The 24,609-nt window shown below is 40.2% G+C and overlaps 1 protein-coding gene across 1 annotated transcript; it reads left to right on the forward strand.

The window, feature by feature from the left end:
• Positions 1–228: 228 nt before the first annotated feature.
• On the forward strand, positions 229–24,417 carry sv2ba (synaptic vesicle glycoprotein 2Ba). The gene is made up of 13 exons (XM_050048796.1): positions 229–360; positions 5,667–6,377; positions 13,258–13,438; positions 15,840–15,991; positions 16,488–16,621; positions 17,898–17,987; positions 19,152–19,265; positions 19,402–19,490; positions 19,789–19,953; positions 20,030–20,163; positions 20,464–20,664; positions 20,755–20,914; positions 22,994–24,417. The coding sequence occupies exons 2-13, from the start codon at positions 5,900–5,902 to the stop codon at positions 23,175–23,177; spliced, it is 2,082 nt and encodes a 693-aa protein (XP_049904753.1). The 5' UTR covers positions 229–360; positions 5,667–5,899; the 3' UTR covers positions 23,178–24,417.
• The last annotated feature ends 192 nt before the right edge of the window (positions 24,418–24,609 follow it).

The following is a 24,609-nucleotide window of genomic DNA, read 5'->3' on the forward strand; positions in this document are numbered from 1 at the left end:
AGAGGAGCGTTTTTAGAGATCAAGAGTATCACTAAAAAGCCAGTAGAGTGCATCCACAGTTTGCAGTCACTATCAGTAGAGCCTGTTGCTCGTTACACTTGAAGGACTGTACCACTGGGTCCCAGAGAAGGGGGGGTTAGTTCCGGGGAGTTTCCTGTAGGGATGAGCCCTGGCGTGGGAGGGGTGGTGGCGGGGGATCGTGAGGTTGGATTCTAATCCCTTAGCCTCGACTGCAGCACGGCCTTAGGATAAACTGACATGTAGGCTTTGGACATTAGAACATGCTACTTGGACTTTAGCAGTTTTTTTATGTTTATTTTGTTCACAAGTTATTTTTGTATTAAGGGAATGCCAACTCTGGTAAGACATCAGTTTTTTTTTTTCTTAAATGTTTGCTGCGTTGTGCTCTTTAATTTTTTGTTTTGAGAATTTGATGAGGAAGTGAGAAGTAATTTAGACTGACAAGATACCCGTGGTGCCATCATTTGTTTTTCAAGTTTTATCCTTTGCAACATCAAAATGTAGCAGCAGGTTTTTTTTCCAGCCATCAACATCACTGTGCTTATAACAGAATCGAAACATCTAAATAGACTGGTTCCAGTCCATGAAAAAATGTAATTCTATCAGCCCAAAGTCACCCTAGTACTTTAAAAATATCCTTAGAAATTTGGCTACACATTGTACCATTTGTCAAATTCCTCAGCTTTTGCTTAAATCTAATGCACAGAGATGTGAGGGAAAGAGGATACACTCAAACCAGTTTCAATGTCTTCCATATTTGATAAGGCCCACGATGGCACCTCTTGCGCTGTAACTGACCTAGTGACAGTATTTGACTCAGAAACATGTTGCTAATAAATGTCTTCGACAGGTTAGTGGACAGGTAGTCCCCAGAAATCACGGAGGATTGTCCTTTGACATCTTTAGGTCACAGAGGAGCTGAGATTAAAATTAATTCACGGCTTTGACAGCTACGCTAAACACCAACAGACACAATACATGTAGTAGATCCAGTCTGATACATGCTTAATTTTACCAGTATGTGTTTTTGTAATATATCTGGCCTCAGTGGCAATGAGGTTATACAGTTATGCTGATGACACCATATGCAGTTTTGGTAATTGTCAAGCATAAAAAGCATGTTTTAATTCCCCAAGAAAGTGTTGAGGTGCATTATTTCTCATGCACATATGTATAAACAAATCAGCTGTCAGGTTCAGATCAAATACCTGCATTATAGTTGCACTGAGGCCTTTTTCTTTTAATCAACTCCCTTGATTCAGTTCCAAGTTTTGCCTAGATTAAAAGCACAATGAAAGCAGACTGAGTGAATGAAATAACTAGTACAAAGCGTACAGATATGATGAAGTCACCCTGAGGGGCTGATTGTTAAAACATCTCATGCAGAAAAAGTAAGAAAAAGGATCAAGGTTATTAAAGACAAATACATGACATTTGACACGTCTATGGTTAAAGAATTAATTATAACCCACACCGTGGCAGATAATTAATGAAATGTTCTGCAAAAAGCTGTGATTTTTATCATTTTATACATTTCTATACTTTCCAAAGATAATTACAGCTTACATTCCTGTCCCTGGAAGTGCATATATGGGTGAAGAAAATGAATAAATAAACACAACTCTCAGTAATTACCAATGGAAAGTCAGAGCAAGGCAGTGGGATCTGGTCTGTGACCGGCAGCAGAGGACTGTGGTTATACGAAGTGAATTCCAGGTGACTGGATGAATGAAAATGAGGCTAAAGCTGCCCCAGAGCAGCTCCACTGTTGTGTCTGCAGCGTGTTTATCCAGCTATTCTTCCAAATGCTGTTAGCGTTGCATTAATATGTTACTTCACAAGAACAAGCTACAGAAACTGAAGGAGCAAAGACGACAGGGTTCAGCTCGGTCAATCTCATGATCAATCTCAGTCTCAGTCAGTCAATGATCAGAATGGTTAAAGGTCACTTGTGAAATTGAGATACCTTCTGTAAATTACCCAGTGACCTATCTGCTTCCTGTTAAACCTCAGACTCACATTGATTTTCATGATTCAAAGGAGCTCTTTGACTTTTCAACACAGGCGACACTATCAGAGGAAGGCAGATCATGACCTATTCAAACTCTGCGCAGGCATAAATGCTGACTTGACATCTGAATTAATGTGTGTTGAGGGTAAGGGTGGTCAGGTTGATACATTCATAAACACAAAAACTGATCAATGAGTTTGGAGAGAAGTGAGAGGGATGGAGACAGAGGGGAAAAGAGTGAGTGCAGGCAGCCCAACTGTTATGTAAGCACCAGCTGTGTGAGTAAAGGCGCTGCAGCAGGATGATGAAAGCAACACCGCTTCCCTCAACCAGACTGAGCATCCACCCTCTCACTTTCTTTCCTGAGTTGTTCATGTATTATTCAGGTTACTGAAGGAAACAACAAATGAAAAGGAAAAAAAAAAACTACAGCATACTCAGACAATCGTGATCACATCATATGGGTTCCACTCATTACTCCTGGCAACGAACCCGATCAATGCATATGTTTCAACACTGACTTAGGGATTTCAAAACTACATATCCAAGAGCAGCAAATACATTTCAGTGCGTCAATCCAGACGTCCTAATCCACTGTCAGCCACCTCTGTGACTTTCGTGATGAAACAATAATGTGAGGCAACAGGGGCAAAATGAAAAAAATCTGCAGTCTTAATCTGGATTAAATTACAGTGTTCGTCATCCTGGCTCCAAACCAGGACAGACCAACCCAAACCAAACTAACCATCCAGTTGTCAGACAATGAGACTACAACTGTTTGTGGATCAAGCAAGTAGCCTAATACACACGTAATGAGTAATACCCATTGGGAATAAGGGACACCCCAAAAACAGCCTGATTCTGGAAAAAAATAAAACATCAGATGGCACAAAATACTTTAAACTGTGAAAATAACTGTGCTATAGACAAAGAGAATGTTTTAACCTTGTTACATAACCTGAATGCTTGACAGGCAAAATTTTAACATGTAAAAAGATCTTAGTATTTTTAGAGATATTCTGGATATTCTGATGTTGAACTAAGTAAGGTCATTTCCCCCTGAAAATAGTTTCAAATAAAATTGCAAAATGTTACAAATAAAATTAAGATAAAAAAATCACACCACACAAGTGATATTGTGGTATTAGTGCCAGCACTTCCCAAAATTAGAACTACATTTCCTCCATCCCCTGTTGCTTTTTACTAAGAAGATGTTGCCTTGCCGCCTTTTGTTTTACTGTAAGGAATATGCACGTCTGATTTATTTTTTTCATATAAATATTTCATTTGTTTCAAAATGTGCAAGACGAAAAGCTTTACTTTTAGCTTGCTTGGGAGAAGTGGTGCAGTGGAGGGTATATGCAGATATATGGGATATATCTATAACTTTCTCAAAAAGCCATTAGAATATACAGGAGAGTATACCCACTTCCTTCTCTGTAACCAAGCAGTCTACCTAGTAGTACATCCACGTTATCAACTATCACTACACCACTGTTCTAGAAAGCAGCTCACTCTTCTTTTTTGGTTCCATAAAGCAGCCATTTCAGGCAGTATCAGATCCTTTTTAATCTTCCATAATAAAGAGGAAGTGCTTTCAAATAGTGGTAATCCGTAGTCAAATATGAGGGAAATATCTTCTCTCAAAGCAAGACAATGCAACTTCTGAATTAAGAAGAATTAAGAATTAAGCTACTACTAGCACTTTTTTTTCTTTCAGATTAAAACTTAAATTTTTAAGCTATAAAACGCACCCTTTGGGGTGTTCTTGCTAACAGCCTTAGCCACTTGGTTCTTGGTCTGGTACGACCATTAGCTTATGGAGGCTAATGTTAGCTAACATTAGCAACCTTTTAGATGGATATTGTTGTGTAACTGACAGTGTGTCTCAAATCACATACTTCCGTTAGTACACTTTCATGTAGTATACTATGTGCACTATGTACTTATTGGCGTAGTGCGTGAATTTCGACAGGGTAGTGTTGTCTCAAACCAAACACTGCCGTTGTGCACTCACCTGGAAATGATGGCTGCAAATTAGCTAGTTAGCAAACTAGCATTAGCATTCGCGTTATCGTTCGCGGTACCAAATCATTACACACTGCTAAATTGACCCAATAAACATACTGCTGGCTCATACCCGACAACAGTATAGTGGTGCTCAGTGCAAAAAACACATGTATTTGTACAACACAGCAAGGCTTACGGTCGCACAGTCCTCGGTCGCCATTTCCAGTTTGAAAAGTGGTCCCTCCCCTTCAGCTACGTAGCCAAGATGGCGACCATTGAGGGCAAGAAGTGTCCATAGTTCCACACTCAACTTCTTGACCGTTTTGAGTGCACCATCCGGGTACTCATAGTGTACTGCATTTTTCCATGCTTCTCAGTGTGAACGCACTTATGCACTCAAAATATTAAGTGTAAGTACAGAAGTATGCGATTTGAGACACAGCATATTACTGAGTCAGCTGACTGACTTTGTGACTTGTCTCTACTTGTGCTACTTTTGCTACTGTTACAACATTTTAGCATTTGACTTTTTTATAGCATTTTTTAGGTTTTGCCATTATTCGCTAATTTCCACGGTAAAATTTACATGGCTAACTTTAAGGGTAGTACTCCCCAGATGCCCCTGAGCAAGGCACTGAGGACAGTATTTGTTGTTGCAGGAGAAGTTTGAAATTAAAAAGCACAGTACAGAGCAAAGTTGGACTAGATTGAGCACATAAAAGGTTAAATCAAGGTTTGTGCTATTTTACAGTTTCACAGTGTGACTCATTTCTCATGAATTGTGTGCTGTATTTGGCATTCAGCTGTGTTGCTTAGTTGTCTGTCACAAAACGCTTCCACAACACGACATCTTTTGTTATCTGTAAATTACAGAGGATCCAGCTTCAGGCTAACAATTGCTTGATTTGGAAGAATATGCGCACAACTTCACTGTGCATGTGTCATTAAATGATGTCAGTAAAGCATGTGACAGCTATTAACCCTCCTGAAATGCAATATAATTTGTGTTATTGTCCTCCTATTGGTGCCTCCGGCCTCTTGTCACTATAAAAATCAAGACAGATCTGAATGTGTCATCGTTGCAGCAGTGCTGTGTGATGGATCAAAATGGCGTCACAGCATCTCAGCGGAGAGACAATGAGATTATCTGGTTGTGTGGCAGGACAAGCAGCCTACAAGGGAGGGAGTCCTGAACTGCTCTTTCCTGCCTCATGACACATTTAATTTCTGACCAGAATAATAACCTGCATTTATGTATGATTTAAAGTCATAAGTAGAAATAAATGACATAAAATTAATTGAAATTTGGTGACTTAAGCAAAATAACAAAAAAAAGTTTTTTTGTTATTGAATTGTAGGGCTAAAATAAAAAGACAAAAAAGCAATGTCTTGCTCCTTTACAATTACATGACATGTTTTATCACATAACTTCTATAGTTTCTCTAGGTTGTCAAGGACATCATCAAAGAGAGTCTAAGGTCATGATGTACTCTTCCTGTTTCCACAATGTGAATGTTGTGAAGCACTTTGAGACTGTCTCAAATGTCTATGCTCTACAAGTGCATTCTTCTTTGCTGTTCTGCTGACTGATCATTTGTGATGTGTGGTGTTCACTGTGTTTTAGGTTCAGCATGCAGCACTGTGCAAATCAAGGCAGGTAATAGTCTTTCAACGCAGCCATTGAGGCCTTAAATTTGAGACCAAGACAAAATCCCACGGAATACCTGCAGCAACACTGAGAGCAACTCACAGCTCCTAGGGAGGATTATGCCATTGTAGCTGACAACTTGAGCTTTCTCAGAATACGACGGCTACAAGGCAAAGTCAGTCCTGCTCTGCTTACACCCAGCAGGAACCATGGATGACCCCTATCAAAACAACGTGAACCAGCAGATGACAGAAGGTGGAGAATACACCTATACCCAGGATGGAGGAGGTCAAGATGGCTACCCTTACCAGACAGACTACCCTCCCCAGGACGAGGATGCTCGTAGTGATGCTACAGAGGGCGCAGACGATGATGAGCAGATGTATGAGGGGGAGTACCAAGGCATCCCCCACCCCGACGAAATCAAGGAGGCACGGCGAGCAGCTCGGTTGGAGGCCAGGAGGAAAGCCCGTCAGGCTGCCCAGCAGGAAGAGGAGGAGGATAGCTTGCCAGAGCAGTACGAGACCATTATGGAGGACTGCGGTCATGGACGCTTCCAGTGGACGCTCTTCATCGTGCTGGGTCTGGCGCTAATGGCTGACGGAGTGGATGGCTTTGTGGTAGGCTTCGTCCTGCCTAGTGCTGAGAAAGACATGTGCATATCCAACTCTGACAAAGGCTTGCTGGGTAAGTAACAGTTAAGGGAGGGAGGGTGAAAAGTCTGGGGTTTTCACTGTGTATTTGATGAAAACTTACACAAATCCAAAATGAAATAGGATTTTGCAGCATTGAGAAGAAAAAGATGTTCTTTCTGTGGTTATTAAAAAACTGTTAACTGAAAAGTTCACCCCAAAATCAAAATACATATTTTTACTCCTAACTCCTAACTGTAGTGCTGTTTATCAGTCTACACTGTTTGGGTGTGTGTCGCAGAGTGTTGGAGAAATCAGAGATATCTGCCTTCTCTCAAAACTGAAGGATGGACCACCCGCTGTGCCCAAAGTGCAAAAAAACAACAACCCAAAAAACATTCCAAAAACCTAACAGCAATGTCTCTTTCCAGAAATCATGACACGGTGACTCAAGATAATGCGCAGATCTTGTTTTTTTTTCTTCCTAAACACACCCACCATCTGAATCACTGTGCACCAGGAAGTGTAATAAATAGTACCACAGATAAGAGTTAAAGATATCAGTGTTTAAATTTTGGGGCAAACTGTCCCTTTTAACATGAGTCTGTAGCCATGCTAGCAGCTCTGTGTAGCTGTACCAGGCCCCCCGTAAATGCACCCCGCTTTGAAGCCAATGTCAGAGAGGCAAAAAATGTAATTACATCCTCACATGATGCCCTGCACCCCCATTTTTGCCACTGACTTACATGGAGAAAGAGATGTCTGTAAATCAGAGGATATTTTTGAGCATCAAAATCCCCCACGAATGATTTATTACACTGGTGGGGTTTAATCCAGCACTGTGTCCAGGTCTCTTAATACATCCATGGGCTGTACTTAGGCATAGCAATGTTTTAAGCTAAATGCTAATGTTAACTTGGTAACATGCTCACACAACATATCCTCATGTAATGGTTCGTATGATGTCCTACGAAAATACACACACTACAGTTTGTATGATATCCTATGAATCGGCGCCCCACATATAATGTTACATCCTTAATGTAAAGTTACGTATAAATGTAACGTTACATAGGTTAAGTTTAGGAAAAAGAAACGTGGTGAGCACTCACCTCAAGTTTACTTAAGTTCACTCAAAGTTCACAAGGTTTCGGACACCAGTCTCGGGGGGGAAAGTCCAGAGGAATATCCTGTTTTTCCTCCGTCTTTACTCTCGTCACTGTATTGGCATGTGCAAAATACACGGATTTTGCACAAATAACTGGCTCATGATTACAATATGTACAAATTTTGGTGCATTACTTTTTATAGGAAAATGTACCAACAGTGCATGAGAGCAGCCTTGCACACAATGACAGTGCTAACATGCTGGTGTTTTAATAAATAAAACCAAACACAAAGTACATCTGAAGGTGATGGGAATGTCATTTCGGGTATTTCGTCATAAACCAAAGTATTGGACAAATCAAAATCTTGACCCCATGATGGCACAAGTAGAAAAGTCAGAGGACCATCAGAGTTTGTTCAATAGATCCTAGGGAGAACATGAATGTCTGTCTCAAAGTTCTTGGTCATTCATTTAATACTTGCCAAGGTATTTCATCCAAAGGCCACAAATTTCATCATAAAGATGGTGCTACAGGAAATGTCAAGGGATCACCAAAGTTGACAGAATTCATCCTCTTTGTACCATAAATGTCTGTAAACGGTTCCGCAGCAAAATGGTGAACCGACTGACCGACAGACATTGCCACCCCTTGAGCCATGCAGCTAGAATGCCTAAAAACTGATTTAATAAGTTTCGCCAAAACAGATATGCAGTCTGTTGGTAACCTACAAGACTGGTTAATTATATCTGTCGAAGAGTTTCCAATCTCTACCCAGAGGGGAGGAACCCATCAGTGAAATGATCTGCTGTTGTTCCTGGCTGAAATAAAATCCTGCATATGTTTGGCTCTTGATGACAGAAGACTGCGTCACACAGAAATATCCTTCAGCCGCTGGGAAAAATTATGGGGAAAAAAAACTTGGCTCTTTTTAAGCAAATGCAAAAATTAAGAACATAACCAACATTATGCGTCCTAGTAGAGTATGGGTCCATTGTGAGCCTCCAGATTGAGTCATCAGATAGTGAGCCTTGGCATTGGTACCACAAGCGTCTGGAAGTTGACTTGAGGGACATCACACAACATGTTAATTTTTTAATTATGTTAAATACCAGACACAGAATTAAGCTCTGCTTTCAATATACTTTGAATGTTACATATACTATGTATCAAGGATGGTGTTTCATTTATTTCAGTTGCCTGCTAGATTCACTTGTTCCCAAATATTGTACCACAACAATGTACATACCAAACAATGATACTGAAATTTGTATGCAGCATAGACCCAACTTACTGGGAAATGTACCTTGAAAGGCGTTGTTCCTCACTTTCTGTGCAGACAACCAAACTGCAAATTAAAGCCCTTCACCTTATTTCCCAGGCCTCATGTGTAGCCAGGCGATGTGGCAGATTGCACATCGCTCATTTCATCTTAACAACAGGCTCCTGGGATGAGGCATTGCAAGAGATTTATGAGGAACCCGGTGGTGATTGTATTCAGTGTGTGTTCCCAGGCTAATATGGAGCATGTTGCAGCAGTCAGAGAGCCTGGCGGCCTGCAGCGCCCGGTGCAGAGCTGTCAGATACGCTTCAGGCCTCTGACAGGCTGTGGTAGCAGGAGGAAGGCCTGGCGAAAATGAAATCACAGCGTCTGTGCAGAGCAGGAGGGGAGCACTGATCATTGGCTGAGAATATGAAGTAGATCTGCAGAATGATCCTTTTTGATTCATGCTCATGCTCTGTTCACCAGAATCACCAGAGCAGAAATGTGTTTAATCTTAACCCTAGTCTTGGATAGCAGATAGACTCCCAAACCTTTTGTTAAAAGGAAGAGGATGGTTGGCGCACTTACCCTGAACGGTGGTTTTATTGTTTAATCTATAGAGTGAAAATACAAGAGGCTGAGGGTGGGACACAATGCTGAGGACAAAGGAGAGAACGTTCTGGCAGGTTTTAAATTTCAGGTTTGATGTGGTTGCAGCAATTTAACCAGTTATCTCAAGGAAGTTGCTAAACTTGCAATTCAGCTAATGCATTTCTGGAATAGAACTGGACTTGCAATTAAAGAGCTCATGCATAAATTATGAGTTGGTTTTATGATGTTTCCCTGCTGCTATTAAAGGGACAATCAAGAATATATTTGGTGCTTAGCATTAATTGACATACCAAGTCAGTCAGACAATGCTTCGTGATGTCTTTTTCCTTTTGATCCACTTTGACTTTTTTCAAGGTTTATTTCTTTGTCCAATGAAGCAGGCAAATTACCCACCTCCTTCTACTTACTCCAAACAAACTGCTGTTACTGTTGAATTATTTGTAAAATACATCACAAGGGGCCTACGTGTATACCAGGAGACTTCTGGATGAGAGCTGCACATGCAGGTACCTTGTCTTTGGGTGAAAGCAGCTCCTCTAATCTGACAGGTGGTAAATTCAAGATCTGAGGTCTTTGCCAATTTGATAGCATAAAATTAGAATACTGTATTGCTTTTAAGCAATTATGTCATTGCCTATCAGTGATTACATAGAAAAAGTTCAAGACATAGCGTTTGATGAGTCAGTCTGTCTCCATCAATGTAGACAAATGACATCGCCCAATCGCTGGAGATGTCATATGAAATCTTAAATATATAAACTCACATCAGGGAACAGGCAGGTGAAGCTGTTTCACTTGGTATCTATGACTGTGAATCAAATCGCGTACTTCTGTACTTACACTTAATATTCTGAGTGCATAAGTGCGTTCACACTGAGAAGTATGGAAAATGCAGTGCACTATGAGTACCTGGATGGTGCACTCAAAACGGTCAAGAAGTTGAGTGTGGAACTATGGACACTTCTCGCCCTCAATGGTCGCCATCTTGGCTACGTAGCTGAAGGGGAGGGACCACTTTTCAAACTGGAAATGGCGGCCGAGGACTGTGCGACCGTAAGCGTTGCTGTGTTGTACAAATACATGTGTTTTTTGCACTGAGCACCACTATATTGTTGTCGGGCATGAGCCAGCAGTATGTTTATTGGGTTAATTTAGCAGTCTGTGATGATTTGGTACCACAAACTATAACACGAATGCTAATGCTAGTTTGCTAACTAGCTAATTTGCAGCCGTCATTTCCGGTGAGTGCACACCAGCCGTGTTTGGTTTGAGACAACACTACCCTGTTGAAATTTGTGCACTACACCAGTGAGTACATAGTGCACATAGTATACTACATGGAAGTGTACTAACGGCAATATGTGATTTGAGACACACATACACATAAGTTTCAATAAACCAGAGGAAAAGCTAGCTTGCTGCAGCCAGTGCTAGCAAGCTAACTGTTAGCTAACTAAATTTCTTTGTTACAGGTTATCATTAACTTGGGATTTTCTTGGCTTTTCAGTAAGTTCTGTGTAACTTATGAATTTAACATCCTTAACTAACCTGTGGTCAAGTGTTGCATCTAGGAATGAGAGGCTCGTGCTTGAGACAGGCGGAGATGTAAACGCTAATGCTGTTACATTATCTAGCTCAGCGGTGCTAGGTGAGCTAGATGCTTACTTCTGTTGGGTGATATGGTTGGCGGGTGTGGTTCGATAGAAAGAAAATAGTTCCTACTGTACATGAAACTGCTCACAGTAAGGTCTATGAATTATCTTGACTATAGGAGTCATGATTTCTGGAAAGACACATTGCTGTTAAATTTTCCAAATGTATTTTTGGCACTTTGAGCACCACAAGCTGAGTGCCATTTAGTTCCATTATATTCAAGAGAGGGCAGACATCTCTATGGACAATATTTTCAACACTCAGCATCTCACACAAAACAATCTGTATTGATAAATAGCATTACAGGTAAGAGAAAAAATATGTATTTTTGATTTTGGTGTGAACTGTCCCTTTAAATTTACAAAAGTCAGGTAAAAGCAAGCTAACGTTAGTTTTGTAGGCAACAGCCACACCTAGCTGTAGCTATATGAACAGTAATAACTACTCTTTGTGTAAGGAATGCTGGTGCAGTGCTACCTGTTTTAATTTAGTGATGCTGTATAATTTCCACTTACGAAGCACTTATGCTATAAAGTCTGAACAGCTGGTTCCAACAGGCTCTGAGCCACCAATTGCAACTTTCATTTTCAATCAATACTGTTTTAGTCAATCTCAGAAGCAGCAGAACTGACATCATAGGAAAATGTAGCAGATAATTACTTAAAGGCTTTTCACTGTTATCAAGCCATTATGGAGGGAAAAAAAAAACGCTGACGGATGTCCATCGTTCAGTATTCATAAAACTCACATGGTACATTCTCTGAAATGTTGCCCTCTTGTTTCAGAATAGCTAATGCTGCAACATCATTAATGTGCGTTATTTCTTAAACCTGGAATGAAAAACTGAAACAAGTGACAGTAATCTATACTGAAAAGCCTCACTTCCATTTTAATGATGTGCACAGCGTTGGCATTTAAAGAGTAGGCTACATATTGTATGTATAGAGTGCACACTCTGCAATTGTCTGCAGTTTTTTTTTTTTAATCTGAGTAAATTCATTGTCTCTTCATGTAGATGTGTCAAACGCATTTACAATGCTTTCACTTTTAATACTGAAAAAAAAAGGAAAATTCTTTTTATTTCCCCTCCAGGGATTCAGTGTCTCCACTGTGCTCAAGGACACTTTAACAGTCACATAGAAGCTTGTTGCTGCAGGGGTTGATCCTGGGCCTCCACCTGAAGGACAGGCTGTCTAATCACAAGGCCACCCTGTCAAACTGTCCATGTACGTCACTAAGGCATACACATTGCCTTAAGCAAAAACTTGGCCAAGATATTAGGTGACATGTTAGCCTTGACTCTTTGTCTCCTGTTGCCCTTAGCGGTCTCTTGTTGAATGAGTTAGAGATGTGCAGCTTGGCGTGTGGAGCGCCGGAGCATTTGGATAGTCTAGTAATCCACAGGGAAGGTGCACACTATTGCTCCACGTGCCGTTAAGCTGCTTAGTCCCACTGTAATTAGGGCTGTGTGTAGTAAAAACACAGAGCAGGCAGGAGGTATGGGTCTAAAGGTTTGAATAACACGGTGAAGAGGATGGCCGAGGCTGGAGGTTCGAGTCCTGACACCGGCGGCAGGGGAGAGCATATTACTCTCCCTAGAGACATAAAAAGGAAGCACATAATCATTGTTACAGCACAGTTGGTCACTGTTAAGAGCTGTTGCTTTACAAAAAAAAAAGAAAAAGAAATGGCAGAGTGGACCACCTGCGTAGTGCATGCTGGGATAGACTCCACGTCGCTGTGACTCAGAGTGGGAATCTGCAGATAAAATGCGAGAACATGAATTTTGCATTGATAAAGCATATAATCAGAATAAAAATAAAATTTAATATTTTTAAAAATATGGAGGGTGAATATTTAGAAATGATTGCACTCTTAGATGCCTTAAAATCATTATGACCTTTTTTATTCAGCCCGCTTTCTGGGAATGCTATTGTCACTGTATTTTCTCTCTACATCATTATGAATATTAGGTCGTGTTTTTCAGCATGTAAAGCTGCAGCACACTGAACTACTGCGAAAAGAGTAATGATTTCTCTAGTCCTTTGTGTTCATACAAGGGTAAAGGGAGCCCCCTTGTGGACATCAGGACCCCTGGCCTTTAATAACAGATCTTATTATTCCCTCCAATGATGTTTATGTGTATGTTTATGTGTGAAAATACATGTTGCTGTAGAGACTTTGTGTTTTGATGAGGTGAAGTGTGCATACTGGGAGTAAAACATGTTATCTGACCTATACGTGTTAAAGGTCAAATGCCTTATAATGCCTTAATAAGGTTTGTGTTTGTGTATCTGCAGGTCTGCTGGTGTATGTGGCCATGATGGTGGGGGCGTTGGTGTGGGGGGGTCTGTGCGATAAGATGGGGAGGAGGAAGTGTCTGATCTACGTCCTGACAATCGACCTGGTCTTCTCCTTCCTCTCCTGCTTCGCCCAGGGCTACGGCTTCTTCCTCTTCTTCAGGTTTTGCTCCGGCTTTGGGTGAGACACATTTACATTTGTGTTCAAATTTACATTTGCAGGGTTTGCTTGAACAAAAGATTGGCTTTTTATAATGACTGACCTTCTCCATAATTTATGCTTTTAGTTGAAACGAGCAGGATTTTGAGAGGAGAGCACATCCCTAAATATGTATTTGACAATATTTGTTCCAAAAAAAGACACCTGACATTTAAGTGAGATGAGTAAAACAAACTGTGGACCTTGAGGAAAATAAACTAACAATTGAGTCAACTGGTGTTCTTAAATTACGTCGTCTCTCTTCCTCAGGCTTTTCCTAATCAATATAATACATTTAAATTGTACGCTGCGCACAGAGATTTCTGTTTATTTACTTCATTAGAGCAGTCCTTTATTATACCAATAAAAACAAGTGAACAATGCTCTTTGCTTGTTTTTAATTTGAGTTTTATTGCTGACTTCCTGCTGTCGCCAGCACCTTATGCCGTGCACAGATTGATTTTGCAGCTTTCAAAGACACATTTCTTTTGATAATGATTGCAGCCTGAGTGTACCCAGACCTGCTTTATTGATGTTTGAGCTTTTTGCTAAGCCAGAGAATACAAGGTCACCAAAATAAAACGTTCAGCTGTTGCTGATTCACTGTGATAATGAGCCCCGTGTTAGTCATTAACACTCACATCTGCTGAAGAACTGTGGCCATTTTGCTGTCTTCTCAAAACACAAGGAGCCGGCAGACTCTAGAGAAACCTTCTGAAATGTCAATGAACATCTTGATGTTAAACATACTGTGGAGGTCCTGCTTTGAGATTTGCTGCTTTTCATGCAATGTGATCTCTCTACTGTATATAACTGGATATTTTTTACACAGTTTAAACTAATTTCAAATTAGGAAATGTCACTAAAATCATATAAAAGAGATTTTTTTCTCTCTCATAATTTTGGTCCAATAGCTCATCAATGATATCTCATACATACGATATCAAATCTATCACTCTAAAAGGAGACACCAAATCTGAATATGCCCTTGTCCCTGACCAACAGCAGAGCTGAAATTGCATCAGGCTTCAGCCATAAAACATTAATAAACATTCGATCTCATGATATGAATGATTTCTAAGTCAATTTTCTGCCAATTTTAATCATATCTTCAACTTCTTTTTCTGTCGGTCAGTCCTGGTATCACAGAAAGCTGAGAGCCCTTTGGACAAACTGACCACCAGAAACAATCCAAAGTATTTAGTTGTCGCCAGTAATCTCACAGAATATGTATCATAAGTACTGAAAGTATCCTCCAGAATCTGGATATTTAACTTCAGTAGTTTTCTACCTGGTCCCTGTTGTCTCGTGTTTTTTGGTCTCAGTGACTAATGGGAAAACGATTTTTGAAAATGGTCCAGTATTGAGCCAGACTGCTGCAGACAGCATCAGCAAAACAGGCTGCAACGTAATGACTCAATTATGCACCATCAATTTATGTCCACTTAAAGTGCTTGTTTTTGCCTCTGACAGGCTCAGATTGTTATCATTAGTTTCCGGAAATGATCCCTGCAGAGGTTGACCTTTCTGTTAAAAGAGTAAGATCTCTTTTTTAACCATAAACAGCCCAACGGTCGACATAAATTGACAGTGCACAAATGCCCCAAGTGGTTACAGTACATTGCAGCCTGTTTTGCAGCTGCTGGCTGCAGCTCTCTCGCTAAATACTGGACCAATTTGAAAATTGCGATCCTTATTACTCACCTTGACTCAAAAACATGGGAAAATAGGGCCAAGGTTGAAAAATACTGATGCTACCCTTTAACTTGTAGGTTTTGATTGCTCTTTCAGTGATGGGTGGTTACATTCAAAGGGTAAAGGTGTGTTAACCTTGACAATAAAGCTGTGTGTGTACATTTTTAATAAAGCAGAAAACATTTAGAGTGAGTTTACCCAAATTTTTAGAAGATGGCTGTGAAAGTTTTCTTCACTTCAAAGTAATTCTACCGAAAACAGCAGCACACAAGGACATTGTGTCTAATGACATATTGCTGTTGCGTCTATTAAATGTAATATTTAATGTTTGAGCACTAAAAAATGAATTCCATGCACTTCTCATGCATGAGCCCGAGGCATAGACAGATGTCTCAAAATCTGGACAAATAAAACCACAAGGATCTGCATAGGCGTCAGTGACAGCATATGTTTTTGTGCAATTTGGGTGAAGTACCCCTCTAAAAAAATCCTATTACCAGTAAAATCTTCAGAATACTGAGCTCACAATTCTACATTACTAACATTAAACAAAGGTTGAATGTGTCAAATGCCAGATATTACAGCAAATGATACCCTAAATCTTCTGAGAACGATGGACAGAATAAAATGTGTAGTGAGAAAAAACAGGAGATTTATTTGCTGAGATGTCTTGCGATTCCTCCCCCAGAATTGGCGGCTCCATCCCAATAGTTTACACTTACTTCACCGAGTTCCTGCAGATGGACAAACGTGGAGAACATCTGAGCTGGCTCTGCATGTTCTGGATGCTGGGAGGCCTGTACGCCTCCTTCACCGCCTGGGGAATCATCCCTCACTATGGTAACACACACGCTGACTCACATAACACACACATGTAGCAGACTCACATGAAGGCATGCAAACATTCAGACTTACTGTACGTCAACTCAGAAGGCAGAGAGACTATTTTAAGTGACTGGAGGAGTATTTAGTTGTTTTACATGAGGAACGTTTCTCTTCTCAGTCTGTGTGATGACAGGATGAGGCTAAATTCATTTTTGTGCTTCCTCCAGCAGTCAAATATGAATAATTCACATTAGAATAAGTAAAAATATATTGCCAGTATCTGGAATTGGAAAATAATTTGAAAACGATCAATGCAAATTTTTCAAATGAAAATGACTGACGCAAAAGTAGATACATTGCTGCATAGAATAACTTCTCTATATGCAAAAGATGACAATAAAGATGTGTTTTGTTGCACCACAGTTTTAAAGTGATTTGGACATTACTGTAAAATATGCCAGAAAGAAAGGTTTTGAAATATTAACTTGCTCTTCACTGGATGGTTTTTCAGGCTGGGGCTTCGCCATCGGCACAGAGTTCCAGATCCACAGTTGGAGATTATTCATTCTGGTTTGTCTGTTCCCTGCGCTGGCTGCACTTGTTGGAGTCATCTTCATGCCGGAGAGCCCTCGTTTCCTCCTGGAGGTCAGATCCAATGATGCCAGATTGAAACACGTACACTTAAAAAAAATGTGGTTTTATTGTCTATTTCAACTGCAAAACATAAAATCACAAATGTACTGGACAAGGGTTAAAGGGTAACTTCTATATTTTTCAACCTGGGCCGGTCGGGTAACCACTTGGGGCATTTGTGCACTATCAATTTACGTTCACTAAGAGTGATTGTTGTTGAGTGTCTGACAACCTCATTACAGATTCACCCTTTTGTTATAGAGGAAGAACCTTTTAAATGAACCAGAGACAGCCTAGAAATCACTACCACCAAACCAACCAGACTCCATTTGAATAAACACTAATTTTGTCACAGTGAAACACCCTTTATTCAAAGTAGACAGAAGCAAAAGAAAACTCACAAAAACTGTCTTGGCTCAACTTACCACTTTCCAGTCATCACCAACCCTGTTTTTAAAAAAAAAAAAAAAAAAAAAAACCCTCTTAATTTACCTGGTTGGATGTGAAAATATCCTGGCACGATGCACGCTATAATTACTGTAAATTTAAATGGACTCTGGTGTAGTTGGCGATGGCAGTTTCAGGAAGAAGGATTTTACTCTTAAAAAAGGTCTCTCTCTGTAGGGATCCTGTCCATAATGTTGTCAGACACTTCAATAAATTAAATAATCTGAGTCTGTCAGTGACAAAAACAAGCACAATACTGGACCAATACTAGACCAGTTTCAAAAACTGTTGTTCCCATTAGACTCTTGGACATAAAAACGTGGAGAAAAAGGGTCCAGGTTGATAAATACTGAACTTACCCTTAATTTAATGGTTTTGATTAACAGAAACATTGTGATGTATTCTATCCCAACACTCATTACGTCAGTGTACAGTATTAAGCATCAAGCTGTGATTGGTTAAAAATGTTGAGTCATTGTTAACCACCACAGCAACATCCCACTGCTGTGCAAAGGTAGCGAAAGGCTGCTAAGGCGCCACCAAAACACCACCCACCCCTGTTTCTCCTCCAGGACATTGTCAGACCTCTAACCACATGTGGTATTGTATTTGTATGTTACAGCAGGGCTGCTCCAGCATGTTCATATCACACACCCCCAAATTATCACACATACCCCCCATCTGATAAGAGGCAGACATCCTGGGAACGCTGTTACTCAACTGCATATGGACACAGTGTTTGTGGAAAATACAAATGCCATAAAGCCTGATAGGTTTCACAGAATGCTCTTGAAATTAGTTATGTAGATATGCATGGATGAGTTTGTGTGTCTTTTTTCAGAGTGCCCGACACGATGAGGCATGGATGGTCCTGCGACAAGTTCACGACACCAACTGGAAGGCTAAGGGGGAACCAGAGAGAGTCTTTACTGTAAGCCTTTATTGACAAAGACACTGCTGTGTTGCCCAATCACTCAGCATTAACTGATTCAGCAGCTCATTAACAAAATAAATGTGACCAGAGGATGTTACATATGATCCTTAAATGCCACAAATATCATGAATGATTGCAATGTAGTCATGACAGTGAGCCAGCATGCACAATGGGCTTTTTTCTGCAGCAGTCATTTCGACATGTCCTGGCAGCAAAAGCACATGTGTAATAATTACCCAGGTTGCCACAATGACCAGGCCCAGCATCGGCCCAAACTCGGCACGCCAGAAGACATATCATCGATGATCATTAATATCATCAGTTTCAATTTTGCTTTTCTTACTGGGACATGTCAAATAGTCTGCAGCAGTGTATATAGTAAGTGCTAGGTATCTGAGAATTTTTCACATTTTAAATTGGCAGTAAAATCTCACGGTCAAAATCTGCCTGTGCTTTTAGTGAAAACAGACCTGTAGATGAATTTATAAATGTCAAAACTTGCACATTTTACATACTTTATGGAACAGAAGGTACTCATTATACCAGATGAGCACAGGTGTAAATAATAAAACTAATGATGGCTTAATTCAATTAAGCTGCTTCAGTGTCGGGTTCCTGATATTTTTTATGCTGGCTCACTGTCACACTGCGTGCTCACTAGGATACTTGAATACAACAAAGCCTCGTAACACCTGTGAATTTCCTGCTATGTGTCTCCTGTGAAAAAGGCCTTAGCTAAGCGAAAAACTATAACAGGTGATATGTATTTAAGAAAAATAAAGGTAAAAAACAAGATAACATTATTAATACAATATACACTATCGGGTATAAAATGATATACAAAAGACTAAACAATAATAAGCTCCACAACTTGTTTATAATGAACGTCATATGTTTAATTATCAGTGCAAATGTAATGCAGATGATTGCTGGGTAATATGTACGGTGATGTCATCCAATGTCAAGTCTCTTTTTGATTATGCAATAAGACAAGATGATACAGGGTAGCTAGTCTAGGCGCAAAACCTGGCACTTGGGTCCCTCATAATATTCTGCACAGGGGCCCATCGTAACTACCTTACGTCACTGGTACATAGCTTCTCTTTCCTAGAGAGAGTTTTCTAGGTTTTTGTTAAATCTAACTTTGCCCTCGTTGTGAAGGTGACCAACATTAAGACACCACAAACTCAAGAAGACGAGTTCATAGAGATCCAGAGCGACACTGGAACTGCCTTTCAGCGCTGGACCGTCAGACACGTGACCATGCTGCAACAGGTCCGCAGATCATTCCTACAATACACTAAAGTAGAATAGAATGTAGAATGAAAAAGTAACTGCTGAACTGGATATGTTTTCACCCCTGTTTTCCTGCAGACTTTATATCTCAGCTGTCTGTCTGTCTCTCTTCCAGGTGATGGCTAACATCATGTCACTGTCAGCCCCAGAGCTCAGACTGCAAGGCCTCTTCCTGGTTATTGTCTGGTTCTGCTTGGCATTCAGGTAGCAACAACTTTATTTAGTCTGTACACCCACGCTGAGATTTAAAGCGAAAACATCCCAATAGAATACACATATACATCCCTACTGGTTGGAATTCAAATCATGCATTTTTGGAATATTTTGAAAGTGGATATTCATAAACTTCACCCAGGCAGAGCTATCTGAAGACAGAGAGAATGTCACTGCTTATATTAAAGGCCCAAATCACTATATATTCACCTTCCCCTGTGATCATTTCTAGCTATGCAGATCATTGTCTTTTCTAATGCTCAGGTTTCTATATTTCTGTGTGTATCAGCTACCATGGGTTGGGAGTGTGGTTCCCTGACATGATCAAATACATGCAGTATGAGGAGTACGAGTCCAAGGTCAGAGTGTTCCACCGGGAACGGGTCGAACGTTTCCACTTTAACTTCTCTCTGGTCAACCAGATCCACCGCGAGGGAGAGTACATTCATGACAAGTAAGTTTCCTTGTCACAGCTCACAAACTGTTCATACTACTGCCTAGATATTATTAATAATTTTTTTTTCATTTAGGTTTGCCAACATTGAGATTAAGTCTGTAAAGTTTGAGGATTCTCTGTTTGAAAACTGCTACTTTGAGGATGTCAGGTCAACCAACACCTTCTTTGAGAACTGCACCATCAAAAACACCGTCTTCTATAACACAGGTATTATGCCAAATTAGCAATGAATTATAAATAGAATATATAATATATAAATAAATGTCATTTTTTACAGCACTTTTATGCTCCCCGCTCCTTAAAGTCTAGGGCTCAATAAACTCAACTAATTAGTGCTATAAGATATATATTCAATCATTACTGCTGCCCTTAAACAGTCATCTTAGTCAAAGCATTAACACTTTGCAATATGTTTATCCTGCAGTACTAAGAGCAGAAAACTTCTGATTACACTATAAAATATAAACCAAAAGCTGTTAGCACTGCATCCTTCTCTGTCCTCTCCAGACCTCTGGCATGAAAAGTTCAAAGACTGTCGAATGGAGAACACCACCTTCCTCCATCCGAAAAAAGGCTGCCATCTGAACTTCCAGGAGGAGAACGACATCGTTATCTACATGGTCAGCTTCCTGGGCAGTTTGGCTGTGTTGCCTGGCAACATCATCTCAGCATTGTTCATGGACAAGATAGGAAGAATCCGAATAATAGGTGAGATCAGCAGAGAGTGTAAATAGGTGGAATTTCTGTGTAGTTTTGCCAGATCTGTTTCAGTGCATCATCATCTAATTGTCTTCCTAGGTGGTTCTATGTTGGCGTCGTCTGCCTGCACTTTCCTGTTACTGCTAAGCTTCAGTCAAGGAGCTGTTATATGTTGGCAGTGTCTCTTCTACGGCGCCAGCGTGGCAGCCTGGAACGGACTGGAGGTCATTTCTGTGGAACTATACCCCTCCTCTAAAAGGTACAGTCCAACTCTGTTACACTGGTAATACCTCATTCATCTTAATTCATTGTTCCAATTAACTGTTCGCTAAACCCCTCATCCAAACAGTTTATGTCCAATCATAGCTTAACAACCGTAGCTAAGCATGGCAGTTCTCTCAGGCTTTGAATTTGTCCTGGCTAAGTGTTTTGCATGGGGCTGTAGTAAAGCTGGGCATGCATTTCTGAACCAGTTTTTGAGCCGCATGACTTATTTAAGAGTTCGGCCAAATTTCACCTTCAATGGGCATCGCTTGCAAGCAGGGAGCGAGGACTGATCTTGGCATTATGGTATTTTTCTCACTGCGCCTGCACAAAGTGGCAAATAAAGCACCTTAAAGTGCAATGGCAACAACATGCATCATGTGGATGGAAAATATAAAAGCCAGGTTGGTCAAGCTGTGGCAATAGCATACGACCTTATCGGATGTTTCCTCTTCCTCCAAACACAACTGATATGAAGGAGAGAAACGCTGGTGATAATGCATTGTTATGAACTGTACTGGTGTAATGTTACAAACCTACACTAGAAACAAACTTCTACCTGCCTCACAGCTTTCAAATGAATCTTTATTGACAATTGTCAATAGCCAGAATGGTCCGTAGGGGCCAACGGGCTGTTTTATCTTTCATTTTGCATGTAGAGTGTGAGCACCAGGACCCCAGGAAGTGCACGAGACTTTGAAGCCAATTTGACATCCTGGCTAAACTGCGGAACTAAAACTTTGGGCCAGTTGTATAATGTCCTCGGGTCCAACAAGCCTTTTTCCATTCAATGGATAAATTTCTTGGAGTGTCACAACTGATGTGAAACCCTAGAAGAGCCGCAAGTATGAATCATTTCATCCAAATTACAGTTAAATTACAGTCCCTTGTGCAAATGCTCTGTGGGCCCAACGGTGCTGAAGATCCAGGCAATTTAATACCCAGGAATTGGAATGGATGGGACTCTGCCTCCAACCCTGTATCCAGTTCTCTTTATACATTCATGGCGAGCACTCAGGTTACTGCTTGATGATTGGACCATACAGTGTGAGCACAAAAATCTCGGGCTTTGACTTTATATGACAAACAATGTATTTGTACAGTAAGAGTTGGAATTGAATAACAACATTTCTAAAAGGGGCACTAATCGTTCAGCGTATGCTCAGCTTAAGAGAGACAAGTGGTATTTAAGTAGTAGTGATGTCTTTTTTACCTTTCCAAACCAAATACACAAGAGAAAATGGATAAGGAATGTATTTAATGGTGTCTTTATCTGCTCTAATATAAGTTGCCAATGTGAGCATGCCCAGCTAACTACCTTCTAACCTACAGTATTGATGTATTGTTACTTTCAAAGCCAAGCAGGATGTTGCTTGCTAACCACATTATTCTGTGGGGTTGCATTAGGACTGAAACATCCACTGTGTCAAACTCAAGACGCTGCTATATCAAAGTGGAAGCTAACATTAGTAGCTCTGTCCTCCACTGACACATTATCGGGATGAATGTAACATTTGTTAAATTCATCAGTTTGTTTTTCTACCGTAAGCAAACAGGGTTATGGGTGTTAACTAGCTAGCCTGCTAACTACAGATGCGACAGCATTTTCTCCAGTGAAATCAATGGTTGTTATAAGCCTGTTCACTTTCATATGAAATCAAAGACTAATTGTTTCAGAAATGACAGTTTAGATTGGTAAAAATCTTCTTATTTTATCATTGTAAACTGCATGACAAGAATAGAAACAGTAACTAAGGGGGATGAGATTTATGAACTGTCTATTTAACACCTCTTTTAAAAGCTAAATGCCTTAAAAAGTATGGTCCAACTCTAAGTTCTTGCACCAAAAGTAGAGACCAATTCTGTCTCCCAGCTAAGAATTGAAAAAGAAAATCTCAATCAATCGGACAAAGGCAATGAGTCATCTGATATGATAACTTCATTCTTTCTTCTATAATCTTTTTTATTCATGAGTCACAGAGCAATTCACTCTCAGCAACAAAAAGAGATACACTGTCAAAACATATTCAATTCATCAGTCAGTCACGTAATCTCTGTCTTTGTGATTCTGCAGAGGGACAGCGTTCGGTATCCTGAATGGGATCTGTAAGTTTGCTGCCATCCTTGCATCCTTCATTTTTGCAGCCTTCATCGGCATCACTAAGATTATCCCTATCTTCCTGGCCTTCGCCGCCCTCGTCTGTGGAGGTCTGGTAGCTCTCAAGCTGCCCGAAACCCGGGAGAAAATCCTATCTTGAAAAGCCAAACTCCTGCAGCCTCCAGGCCTCAGCCGTGGTATAGCTCTGGGGAAAGCTTTTTGGGAGTGAATCATCTTAAACTTTACTGGAAAGACAAAGAAGAGAGGCCGTGCTGCACTAGCTGTGTTTATGAGTTCTAATTAAAAGTGTTGAAAACCTGTCTGGTTGCCTACGTGAACCTGTGGTTGCTTTTATTCCCTCTGTAAGCTCCTCAGGCTGCCCAGCGTTTCTGTCACATCATATAAAGCTATTGTCTGTTAATTTCCCTTTTATCATTTACTACCCCTCCTCTTCTAACACACATACACACACACACACACACACAATTTAGCAGCATTTGTTTTGTTTGAGATTTGTGTAAAAGAAAGATTAATATAAGATGAAAATATGTCTGTACTTGAAAGGTGATGTAGTTCATGTTACCATGTTGTGCTTTGACTTCATTCCCTGTTGGAATAAAAGGAAAGAGGGAGGACTTGTAATCATAATAACTTGAGCTAGATTTGAATCCTGCTGTATTCATGCGGAGGCTCAGCAGCAATATTACTGCTGGTGTTGTTATTTTATTCGCCCAGTCTTTATTCATTCTGCTCTGTCCCATGGTGTATAGTCTCATCTTTAGTTCACATGTTGATGCTTGGTTCGATCTCTCTAGACATAAACCTGGATTGACCATTTTATTAAATGTAGGAGGTATTTGTTTTTTATCATTTCTCCCAGCTGATCCAAATCCAACCCAAACAGCCGACTGGATTCTCCTCCTGTTTGCCCTTTTGTCTTCGACTGAGACATCCTGTCTGTACTTAACTGTAGAGCTGTGTTCCGTAGGTGGTGATAACGTAGAGTCTTATCTGTCACATTTTGCCATGACAACGTGTAAGGAATTGTTTCTTTGTTTGTTTATTGATTTACTTTCTCGTCCTTTTTTTTCTAAAAAGGAGAATGATACAAAACTGTGAGATTAGATGTTTTGATATGATGCTCTCATTTTAATGTTCTGATGAAGAACAGTTTTACAGAACCTGCTGCATTTCTGACGATGTGTGTCAAGATTTCTAAGGAGCATGTTACTTTTTTTTTGCATGATTGACTGTGTGTGTGCGTGTGTGTGGGCGGTTGTTATCCACGTCTGTGAATTTACACAATAGTCTGACTACCAATACTATATCTGTTGTTGTACATACTGTAGACCTGTGTATATTAGTTGTAAAATAGTAGCTCCATCATGACTTGAATAAAGCTGAAGGCTTATGATCCAGTGTCCTGAATAATAATTGATCCTGAATGTGTAATGAATTCTAAAACAAGTTATGCACTTGTATGAGTGTTATAACCCTTTTCCACCAACATTAGCGCATGTACACAGGTTTTTTAAACACAGGGAAACCTGTTAAAAATAGGTGACAGACTCCTTTCCCTTTGCTGGGAGATT

This window comes from Epinephelus moara, chromosome 1 (assembly GCF_006386435.1).
Source record: "Epinephelus moara isolate mb chromosome 1, YSFRI_EMoa_1.0, whole genome shotgun sequence".
NCBI lineage: Eukaryota > Metazoa > Chordata > Actinopteri > Perciformes > Serranidae > Epinephelus > Epinephelus moara.

Bases quoted from the DNA above. Each gene is read 5' to 3' on its own strand.
- sv2ba (XM_050048796.1), top strand. From the start codon at position 5,900: ATGGATGACCCCTATCAAAACAACGTGAACCAGCAGATGACAGAAGGT. The intron at 16,622-17,897 runs GTCAGATCCAAT...GTCTTTTTTCAG, and splicing joins GCCCTCGTTTCCTCCTGGAG to AGTGCCCGACACGATGAGGC. The intron at 19,491-19,788 runs GTAGCAACAACT...TGTGTGTATCAG, and splicing joins TGGTTCTGCTTGGCATTCAG to CTACCATGGGTTGGGAGTGT.